General features: G+C 37.7%; 1 protein-coding gene across 4 annotated transcripts; it reads left to right on the top strand.

The window, feature by feature from the left end:
* Window positions 1–213: 213 nt before the first annotated feature.
* LOC103967937 lies at window positions 214–10,003 on the top strand. Of its 4 annotated transcripts, none has more exons than XR_670414.3 (12): window positions 214–363; window positions 846–1,075; window positions 1,195–1,246; window positions 2,776–3,290; window positions 4,520–4,553; window positions 5,021–5,721; window positions 5,807–5,855; window positions 5,927–6,037; window positions 7,218–7,322; window positions 7,455–7,494; window positions 7,637–7,790; window positions 9,506–9,644. XR_670414.3 is itself a non-coding variant. In XM_009381269.3 (12 exons), the coding sequence occupies exons 2-12, from the start codon at window positions 945–947 to the stop codon at window positions 9,770–9,772; spliced, it is 2,211 nt and encodes a 736-aa protein (XP_009379544.1). In that variant the 5' UTR covers window positions 214–363; window positions 846–944; the 3' UTR covers window positions 9,773–10,003. The 4 variants fall into 4 exon arrangements, 2 of the variants coding, with proteins under 2 accessions (XP_009379544.1, XP_048439502.1); XM_009381269.3 differs by having other exon boundaries at window positions 7,455–7,546; window positions 9,506–10,003; XM_048583545.1 differs by lacking the exon at window positions 214–363 and adding an exon at window positions 657–726 and having other exon boundaries at window positions 7,455–7,546; window positions 9,506–10,003.
* The last annotated feature ends 1,327 nt before the right edge of the window (window positions 10,004–11,330 follow it).

Here is an 11,330-nt window from a genome sequence, read left to right as displayed (position 1 = left end):
AAAAGAATTCAGTAACAAAAATAAAAATACGGGGACTAAAATGAAATATGATGACAAATTTAGGGGTCCTTGTTGGAATTAACTGGAGGGTGCATAATAACTTTACTGGATTTGGTAGCAACAATTTCTAAATTAAATTGGCAAAAAGGAAAAATTAATTCGGTCCCTCTCCCAACTGCACCCGTACCGCAGCCACCCCCGACTCCACTTGTCACCTCCTGTCTCAGCCGCTCAGCCCATTCCACCCTCCGTTTTCCCAATTTATCGGCCGCTCGCTGCCTCCCTCCCCTCCCTCGCTCCGCCTACTTGTGCTTTGTCTGATGGTTGTGCTGCTACCGGAAGATTAGGGGAGAAGGCAAAGCTGTGAGAATACCAAACCCTCCCGCTCTTTCTTTATTTATTTTTTTTAATTTTGGTTTGAAGTTCTGTTTGTAGTGGTACCTGTTTAAGTTAACTTCTGGATGTTTGTTTCCTAAGTATGGTTGATTTCTGATTCTTTTTGGTGTAATTAGCATATACGGTGAACTAATTAGCCCAAGAGATTAACAATAAGCAAATGTGGTGAACTAATTAGCCCAAAAGATTAACAATAAGCAAATGTGGCAAGCTAATTAGCCCAAGAGATTAATAATAAGCAAATGTGTTGCACGAATTAGAAACTGCGGTGACACACTGACGCACCAGTATCTGGGCGGTTGAAGCGCTTGAATCCCTCTGCGTGATATGGTGATATGTTGTTATTCTTTTTTCTCTCTCACATCTCAAACCCTAGCATAGTTTGCTTTTGCCATTAAACTCAAAAATTTGAAACTTTTCTTGTGTTTGATTTGTGTGTTGATATTTAGGAGCTGTAGAGCTGTTCCGATGCGCCACAAGCGTTATTCAACCAGTAACTTATGGGAATTAACTACCTGAACTGAAGTGGAGAGAAGGTGCACCCAAAAATGGCTATTACTTCTTGTGGTTCAAATGGGAAGCATATTAAAATTGATGGTGCTGGTTCGTCTGATGAGCTTGACTATCTTCCATTGATACAACGGCGCAATTTGTTACTTGTTGGAAAGCAAAATTTGAAGTGAGCTCCTTGTTTCCATTTAATATATATATATATATATATGTACATATTATCACATGCATAAAATGTCAGTAATATTCTAAAGTTAGTGATGGAAGCTTCGTCTTTGGGGTTTACAGGTCCCTCATTGGTGTTACGGTTAAAGAAGAAGATGAGCTCTCCAAGTCACAAGTAATTTGTTAATCTCTACATTTTAGTTCCACTATTTATTTTCTTATTATCACAGTTAGTGGTATTTTATTGTGATGATTGATTTGAGCTCAAAGCATTGAAGAGGTGAATGCTTCAAGCCTTGTCTTATAACGCTGAGTAATATGATTCCAAATTCGTTCTCTTTTGAAATTTACAGTAGTATCATAAGCATTTAATGATAAGATATAGCTAGGCAATAACAAATGGCCCTGCTCTTGACATTGAACTGGTCTATAATCATTGGAGTAAACAGTTTGTAGTTGATTATCCTTTTAGTTGTTAATTTAGTGTTTGATTGATTATTGTCTTTGATCCATGAAGATATAGATTGCTTGTGCCCATTTGTGTCATCTTCGAATAATAGAGATGATGGGTTGATGCATGATATTTTCTTCTTATGAAAGTTGTATCTTGCAGCTGAAACTAATGATCCATATAAGGAAACAAATGAAGGACATATACTTGAAGAATCTATGGATTCAATATTGAATTTCTGACAATTTAATTATCGTTTTAACATTGAAGAATATGGATTTGGAAGTCTATTTGGGCATCTGAAATTAAGAAAAGTATTGAATTTTATTTGAAGGGTCTTAGGATGTAATGTTAGGTCATAGAAGTTATGGAGTTGTCATGCGTATGTGCGAAATTATTTGGTCAAAAATCACAAACTCTTTGTGAGTGCAAGGCCAATATTGAGAAGGTATTGCTTATATGCAAAGTATGGGCTACTGGATTTAACAAATTGTCTTCACTGGCAAAGTTTACAAAGTCTCTGCACGTGTGGAGAAAAGTATATTTGCATTTAAATAACATAGAGGAGGTACTAGATTTTAGAAAATTGCTTGATTGGATGGGGTAGAGGTTTAGTTATTGTTATGTTTGTTTATCCACCTTTTCCATATATTTCATTTCATTGCCTATGTACGAACAGGATGAGAATCCAGTTAGAATGTCGTGTAACATAGCAATGTTATTTGTCTTGTAAAGATTTGAATGTAGCTAGAAGTATACGCAAGACACTGGATAGATTCATGAAAATAAGAGTTTTTGTCGATTTGACATGAGAAGATAAGTGATTTGAAATTAGAATGTACCTAAAACACTGGAAGTATGGGTGAGACACTATAGATGGTCCACAAATCAAAGTGGACCATTCTCATGTTTATGAAAACTATGCTTAAATGTTTGAAGAGAAAAACTCAACTGACATAACTTTGTGAGGCATTTTCCTTGGAAGAGTTTTTGTATATTTTACTTGTATATTTATTTGACGTTTTAGCAATGTGCTTTAGGCTGAAGATAGGGTCAAATTACAGCTTGAATATCGATGAGACTGGCTGAAATAGGAAGCAGTTTGCCTGGAAAAGATGATTGGAAATAATTTCAGTGCAAGCAGTTTGAGTTGGCACCTATTTTTTGTCTTACCTGATTTTTGTTCTTACCTCTTACCTCTGCCGTTTTCTTTTCTTTTTTGGCATGGTTAATAGAATGTGCTTGTTTTGTAGGATGTTTCGTCTTTTCCTTCTGTCAGAGAAGTCAGAGTTGAATTATTGGAAGAAGAAAAAAATCAGTATTCTATAATTTCTAGCGGAGCTACATCTGAACTCTTAGGCTGTAAAACTGTGGCAGATCCCTCACTTGATCAGCATTTACAACATGACTCTTGCAGCCAAAATGTGGAAATGCCTGGGGATAGTGACTACACTGGGACAAAAGTAAATACTTTTGTTTCTTCAGAGCAGATCGTCTGTACTGATTCTAATATTAATGTTGCTCAACTAGAAAAAACTGATGTCAATATTTCCAGTCTACCTGAAAGTCCATCACCATTAGAAGTTCATGCCAAAGGAAAGGTTGCTTACTCTAGCGGCTTCTTTTGTTCATCTGGAGGTGGTATGAATGGCTTTGCTGGTTCTTCTGTGTTAGCAGTTCAAGTGAAAAGTGAGATCTCTGATCACTCTACTTATGATCACCTGGACCACATTTCCCTCAAAGAGCGACAAAAGATGCTGCAATCAAGGTGCCATTTCCTCCTTGATGATTTTATGACTTGGCACAATTTTTCTTTTCAAAATTAATTTCCTCACACAATCACACACAAGTTACAGACCTCAAAACTTCTTACAAAATTCACTGCATTTTGATGAACAATAAAAAATTTCAACTTTTGAGTCTTTGACTAGTAAAAGTTGACTTCTGCAAGTTACGGGTCTTAGGAAATGACACGTGCCAACACCTGAGAGGCCAAATAAGTAAATTAAGTCTTCTTTTAATCAAATCAAATTAAATTGAAGAGAATCAAATCAAGGAAGAAAAATGGAGGCATAGTCCATTGAGCTGAAACCTGAAATGTTTTGTTCAACCAAAGGTTGGGCAAAACCAAACCCTTCAACTGTGTTCTGTTGTGATCTTGCATCATGAGGGTATGTGGGAAGATTTGAGAATTTAATTTTAAAGTTCAGCGACATTATAAATGTTATTTGTGATTTTTTTTCCATGGCTAGTGGTCATGCAGTCGACTAATTTTAAAGGAGAGAATTTTCTTGATGGAAAGAAGCATTATTTCATTAATGTAACTAGAAATTTAAAGCTTGTTAAATGAAGAAACAAGCTAGCAAGTCAAAGGAGCAAAAATTGTGGCAAATGCGGGTACAATGACTGTTGAAGGAAAACGGAATTCCAATTCAACAGGCAAAAACTGCTGCATGTGACAAGTATGTGTGTATGTCGTGCATCAAATTGGGAGATATGCATGCATCAACAATTTAGTGAAATATTTTGTTAGAATAAATAGTCACCAGTTCAAGAGTTGGACATTTTGATTTATGCAAGTAATGGGTCCGACAGAAAATACACGTGCCACATGCCTCATCAAAATTATTTGTGTGTAGAACTGAGTGGCCAAATTATCATAAATTCTTTTAATCAATTGAGTCAAATCAAATTGAACATCATTAAAATCAATGGCAAAGCCTCACACCCAAGTGCCAATTCTTTCACCTTCACCGTTGAAAGAATGTGTTCTCCACCCTTGATTGAAACTCAACTTTGGAGGTCTTATAAAAAATTTATTCTCGTAAAAAAGTATACGATCTAAGTACAAATTTTATTTGTTCAGGTTTTTTTTGTATATTGAATTTCAGTTTGTGAAATTTATAAACATGCCTGAATGTGTTTATGTAATTCATATTGCTGTAAAGGGATAAATTCTTAGGTTTTTTTAGTTATTTTATTTATGGCATTTTGCAGGAAACTTTTCGGGTTTGAAAAAGCACTTATTGAGGTAATATTTTTATCCTTATGTTTATTTTTAGAATTATATGTGTGCATTAATTATTGAGAAGCTTGTGGCTACTGTTGAGCTCAGAAGTAGGGTTTATGAAAAAAAATTCATGTTAATAGACAATGTCATATCTTACTATACTGTGTTCCTCAATGGCTTACAAAATGGTACCTGGACGGGAACGAATGACAAGTGAGATAAAGTCGGAATTGTTCCATTGACAATCAGAACTTGTTGCTTTGCTTTCTATTTCTTAAAGTTGACCGGTGGGGTTTTCCTTTTTTCACGAGAAACAAAATTTTGTTAAAAAATAATAAAAACACAGCACAAGACTCGGTGAACTCGAGGTCCACAATTAATATGGCGTAACTCATAAAAAACAAATATTACTTTGAAATAAAAATTGGATATAATATACTTGAATTTCTTCTGATTATGGAAGTATCTTCTAACATTGTATGATACAGGATATTCCAGGGCCACTGTCAAAAGACCTTATGCAACAGCTTGCTTGTAAAGGACAGGCAGATACTAGTAGTGCCGGTGGAGAAGCCTTAGTGGCTACCAGTTCACTTCATGACAATTCTGGAAGAAATAGTTCAGTTGTTTGTAGAACTTCAATGATTAGTTCACCTCATAATGTCATTGTTGAAGCATTTTCTACAGCCTATCAATATTCAGTTAATTCCAATAAGTCTAATTATGGTGGAAAAGGTTCTGAAAGTGATAAGAAATGCTCATCTGAGAGAATGCCTCCTAATGCCATGGAGTTAAGTTCATGTGGGGGACAGGACTATGTGCCTACATGCACAAGTAGAAGGCATTGTTCAACCCCGTCAACATCTGTTAAAGTAAAGGATGAACCTTGGGATGACGGTGTCTTCCAAAATCCGGACAGAAATGCTGGGGGTAAGTTCTCCTTTGACATACTGTCTGTAAAGAATGAACCAAGAGTTTTCAATGAAATTAATGAAGATGAGGTTGATCATATACGGCTGCGTGATCGGTTGAATCTGTTGGCATCTGGTTATGGCTGTGAATTGAACATATCTAGGAGTCATGGATGTTTTGTTAAAGTTGTGCCTTCTGCCAAGTATAGCCCTATTGCCTCAGAATCTGCTAAGCCAATAAACGTCATTCGTCCACGAAAACGGAAAAAGACTGCCACGTATGTTGTTATGTTTATGTAGGTCATTTTCCACTTAGTTTTATGTCCACCTTTCTTAAGGATATAGGTGTGAAATTAACTGCAGGGATTCCGTTGAAACGGCGTTGGAGGAAGATGCTCCAGGACTACTGCAGGTACTCCATGTTTCTCACAGTTGCATTTTCAGTACCATTTGGATGAAGCCTCCTAAAATGATAAATGGCAGGTATTAGTTGAAAAGGGGGTGCTGGTTAATGAAATCAGGCTTTACGGCGAGATTGAGAGTGAATCCTTATGTGAAGACAACTTTGCGGAGCTTGAAGCTGTAATATCAAAGGTTGGCACAATTCTTGTACTATGAGGTTTCCCTCTTGTCTTAGCCTTGTTACAACAATTTTATGTATTGTTCTTGCAGCTTCCTTGTAGCATAGCCTTCAATCATTCCGGGCTCATTGTTAAGATTAATATTAAAAACATTTACCCCATCATGGTTTGTGATTTTGTTCGCGGGGGGAGGGGTTGGGGGTGGTTGTATTTTGGAATTCTTTTCAAGTTCCTAGAGTTCCCCATAGGATCTAGTGCGAACCTCCTATTGGCCAATATTGCTGCTTTTATTTAGTACACAGCAGATGTGCTACTGCAATTGTGAATTACCTATAAGGAAACTGCCAGGGTACATTTTTTGAAAAACAATAGTTAATTCTTAATCAACTGATGACGAAGTGAGGGCATATTTAATAATTTTAACGTATGAAAAAGGTTCATTTGGACACATTGTTCTATAAAGCAATTGAAAAGAAAACTTGTGGCTGCTTGTGAGAATGATGAGAATTTTTTTTAAACCATCTTGTTACACTTTTTAAGAACTTCTCCTCCTTGTTTGGTTGTTATGAAGCGATTGTCTTGTAGAAGAGATGCTTCAGAAAAGAGGGCAGTGGGTAGGCTTTCCCTTCTCTGTTGTACTGTCTGTAAAGAGTGGGGGAATTTGACAGATCATGTTTTTCTCCACTGTTGGTGGAAGGGAATTTGGATGGGTTCTTTTTGTGTGAAAGGTTTGCATGTTCTTGGCCATTTTCTTGGGTTGTTTGGGTGCACAGGAATAGGAAAATTTCTGAAGATAAGCTCAGATTTTGGTCTTCATTATTGGCCTCCGTGTCAACAGAGTTAAGGGATAGCTCCCCTCAATTTTTGTAAGATTGGGAAGCTGCAGTATGCCAAATAATTGGGAGTGGGGTTCATGTGGGTAGTGGATATTGTTTTATATTTGCTTCCTGTTTGTTGTTTGCTATTTTAGTGCATTTGTGGTCCTACTGCTATGAAATCTTATTGAGTAATAATTGTTCGTTTCTTCTTAAAATTATAGATAGGGAATATTCTGTATGAGTTCTGTTTTGGATAACATATTATCGGCCAACTTTTGGTAGTTAACCATCTGTATTTGAATTGCCTTGCACAGTTAAATGTGGTACACCATTGCATTAATGTCTTTCTAATGTTAGCATATTCATTTTGGACAGCTTTTCTCACAGCGTCAGCCGTTTTTTAAGTTTGCTCCGATACGATGCACCAAGGGCTCAAGAGCTACTTATTGCTTGGCTTGTCTAATTTCACTTGTGGAGCAGGTAATAGGTTTCTTATGATTAGTTCGTCAGCATGATAACAGGCTAATTATTTCAGTTAACGTTTCCCTATATCTGCCTGCAAGACTTTTATCTTTTTGTTTACAATAAATCCCATTTCATTTTATTATACAGAGCCGTTATCTGCAGTTCAGAAATTGGCCGGTTGAATGGGGTTGGTGCCGAGACCTTCAGTCGTTTATATTTGTCTTTCCTAAACATAATAGGTGTGCATGAGTTGCATATTTTTCTTAAGGTTGGTTTATCCTTTCAACTTGAAGTGGAGGATTTGACATTTGATTATCACTTGACTGCAGAATTGTGCTGGAACGACCCGAATATGGATATGCAACATACTTCTTTGAGCTATTAGATTCTTTACCTATTGAATGGCAAATCAAGCGCCTAGTGACTGCAATGAAGCTTACCAGCTGTAGCAGGATTTCACTAATTGAGGACAAAGCATTATCGGTAATGATTTTAAAACATTTATGAGATGATTGCTGGTATAAATGTGTCAAACAATGGAGACAGTTGTTTAATGAACTCACAACTTTGATCTATCATTAATTTATGAGTAGACTGCCAAACTACCCCCTAGATTTGTAGATCACTTCAGTTTACCTAAATTTGTAGGTCACATTTTTTATCCACCATGATCATAATAACTACCTCTGGTTTCAGAGGGTTAGGGATTCCAAGTCAAAACGGTTCAATATGTGATGGGTTTCTGTAGGTTATTCCGTTATCCTTTCATCCCTGCATGTGCAATTTGGTGAAAGGAAGTATCTTCAGTTTTCGATAATTACCTTAGATTTTGCTCTTGGGAGGGTTAGCATGCGATTTGGTTCAGAGGGGAAAGCCTTCTCTTTGTTTTCTTCCTAATGGCGCGTGATGCGCATATATGGATTAGAGAGCGTGAACCAATTGTTCTTGCCCTGTCAGGGGGCCAATCTTTGTTAGGCATAGCTGTGATGCAACGGATGAGGGATGGATTATTTGTCGGAGAATGCCAACTTGGTTTGGGTTTTCTGGGTAGGGAGTGGTTCAAACCATAATCATTGTTCCTGCTGTGCTGGAAACCTACATCCAGCCTGTGGTTTGTGTTGGAGTAACAGCTCAAAACTAGCTGTGGAAATGTAGGATTTGGAATTGCTGCTCGAACATCGGGGATAAAGCTCAAGTGTCCAAAGGGAAATCATTTTACACTCAAGCGTTCAGAGTGGTTTTTTGAGATACTGTAGTGCAGGCTTTAGTGTGTTGTTGGTTTTCAGACTGCTGTTGTTTGACACATTTGCTGTGTCCCTTTTGCACCAATCTCCTGGTTGGAGTAGGAATCTAAGACGTTGACAAATTGGTCAAAGGGTTATTATGAGCCTTAAATAGGGTTCTTCAAGTTTTTTAGCCTCCTTATGTGATCATTAGTCAGATTTTGATAGTTTTCTCACTCTAGGGTTCAACTTTTGAGAGGGAAATCTGAGTGAGTTTGAATGTTTGCGAGTTTTATGGGGTTGGAAGAGGCTATTTCCTAATCATTGTGATCTTGTTTCTTTACTGGTGGATCGTGATTCCTCCCCATGAACATAACCCAGTTTGGAGTGGAACCATGTTAATAAAGTTATGTTGATTAATTGTTTTATCTGCATCTTCACTCTCAAATTAGTGTTTGTGGTCTTAGACTGGAATTTGAGTCCAAATGTCTAATGGTCGGGCTGTGTTATGACTCGGAACTTTTATTTTACTTTAATAGTTTCTTTTTATCTGAGAAATATTCGAGGGAGCTGTTATTGGCACTCCAAAAATGTTATCTTGCACTTTGTGTTTATTTTCTCCCGTGTGCTTTCATAAAGGAGTGCAGGAGGACTTTTTTGGAGTGCCAAGAACAGTTCCCATTTTATATATTTATAGATTTTTATGCTTAAGAATAACGTGCTATTGTTGAGATAGCCAAATTGGCAGGCCTCTGTATTGTAGTGATGTGTTATACACACACGTGCTTTTTGGCCAAGTTTGTATTCTGTCTTTTGTTACCATTTTTTGTGGGCAATTTGTAATCAGTTGGATTCAGCTTTAAGCATGGCTTATCTGGATGAATAGACAGTTTGGGCATTTTGTATTATCATTCTAGAGGGTAATATATCTGATTTGGTTCTAACCGTATCTTTTTCCTGGATTGACCGGTTAAGGTTGGAGAAGACTTGACCGAAGGCGAGGCCCAGGTGCTAGTGGAATATGGTTGGGAACCCAATACTGGTTTGGGAACCATGCTCAAGTACCGTGGCAGAGTTGTTCATGACAGAAGAAATGAAACTGATAGCTCGGAGTGGAGATCAAAAATAGGGAAGTTGCTAATCGATGGCTATAATGGTGGGACTCTGATTACAAACAACATCCCAAAGAAGGTTCTAGAATACAGAGATGCTCAAGGACCAGAAATCAAGTTAGAGCTCTAAACTGAATTATGCTAAACTTGTAGAAATATTTTCCTCTTTCTCAAGGTCCTGCCAAGGTCGTTAAAGTTAGGTTATGTCTTTTTTCTCGTCTTTTTTTTTTTGGGTCTGGAAATTAGATTTTATGTCCTAGCAGCTATATAGACATGGTTTATTAGAAAAGAAAGACCAGATTATTTTTATTTCTGTTCAGTGATACTTTTTGATATATGGTGAGGCCAACTTCGTTGCTTTGATAGAGCTTTCACTGATTCTTAGAGGTGTGCTATTTCCTATCCTTTTTGTATCTATCGGGAATGAACTTTAATTGGCTTGTTGGTGTAATACAAAGGCATTTCTTTGTATTTAAAAGAGTGCACAGGTGAGGCGATGATTTGAGAAAGCTCGGTTTCTCGTTTCTTGACCTTTTTACACACCTTTGCAGTGCCCTGATTTGGTAACTGTTTCCCGAATTCCTACTTTGATCTGATCCAGTTTAGGTGGAGAATCCGGATTGTTCCTTCTTATGTGCTGTGCTTTGGATGGCAGAGCCAGCATGCAGAGGAGCCCTGGTGGATCTGGAAAGCCTTTACACTACTGAACCCAGTCTGTTGTCCAATGTTCCGGTTTCTCAATCCCCGGCGCAGGCTGCTACGAGCTTCACAGAGAAGCTTTTGAGTTATCATTGTTCTGGAAATCCTCAAAATTTTTCTGGTGCTGGATGGGTGCTTAAATTTTGAGTGATCAGTACGCGACAGAGTTTTTAGAATGGATCAAAATGTCAAAAATATCCTAACGATTTGTAAGTAACACAGATTTTAGAGCTGATCCTGTGTTGCCCGCCTTTTGGGTTCAAAGGAAAAGGCTATAAAGCGTTTCGATTATTTGAAATTGTGCTGCTGTCTGTGGAATGGTGCCTTTATGGTGTCGGTTGGACTTCCAAATGATTTCAGGTCATGAATGTGCCCGGAAATTGTTAGATATTCATAGTAACGGGCCACTATCTCACTCTTAACCATCCGGATATTGTTTTAACTTACTGCCTATTTCTAGGTGTTGTGTTTTACAGAAAAGGTCTCGGTGTTGTTAAAATGAAACACTTATATATTGTATTTTATTTTCTTAGCTCCCCGATGTAGGATTTATATTCAACAAAAATTACTATTGATTTATAATAATGGCTTCCTCTCTCTGTGTTGCTGCAGAAACCCAACATTTATCGAAGTTTGAACCACCACCTCTTGCTCTTGCTCGGGGTAGGCAACAGCCTGCTACTCCCTCCCTTCTTTACCCTTTCCCACTTTTACTCCCCTCTCATCTCCTCTGCCCCTTTCTCCTCACAGCATCCCACCCCCTCTTTGGTCTCGATTACCTCCCTAAGCTTGTTTCAGTTTTGGGCTTCATGCTCTTTATCCGACATTTTTCACCTGCTTTTTGTCATTTAACTTTCCTTCCTCCCTCCTCCTTAGTCGTGATATTCCATGCCCACCTCATCGCATGCTCAGATATGTGGGTTCCGATCAGAAATTGAATTTTAGATCCACATCCCTCACCTCCCCTCCCTAACCGGCATGCCGGATTC

The sequence above is a fragment of a genome, unplaced genomic scaffold (genome assembly GCF_019419815.1).
Source record: "Pyrus x bretschneideri cultivar Hongxiangsu unplaced genomic scaffold, Pyrus_bretschneideri_v1 Contig1, whole genome shotgun sequence".
NCBI lineage: Eukaryota > Viridiplantae > Streptophyta > Magnoliopsida > Rosales > Rosaceae > Pyrus > Pyrus x bretschneideri.
The sequence above is the reverse complement of the archived record's forward strand: the minus strand, read 5'-3'. Positions and strand labels throughout refer to the sequence as shown.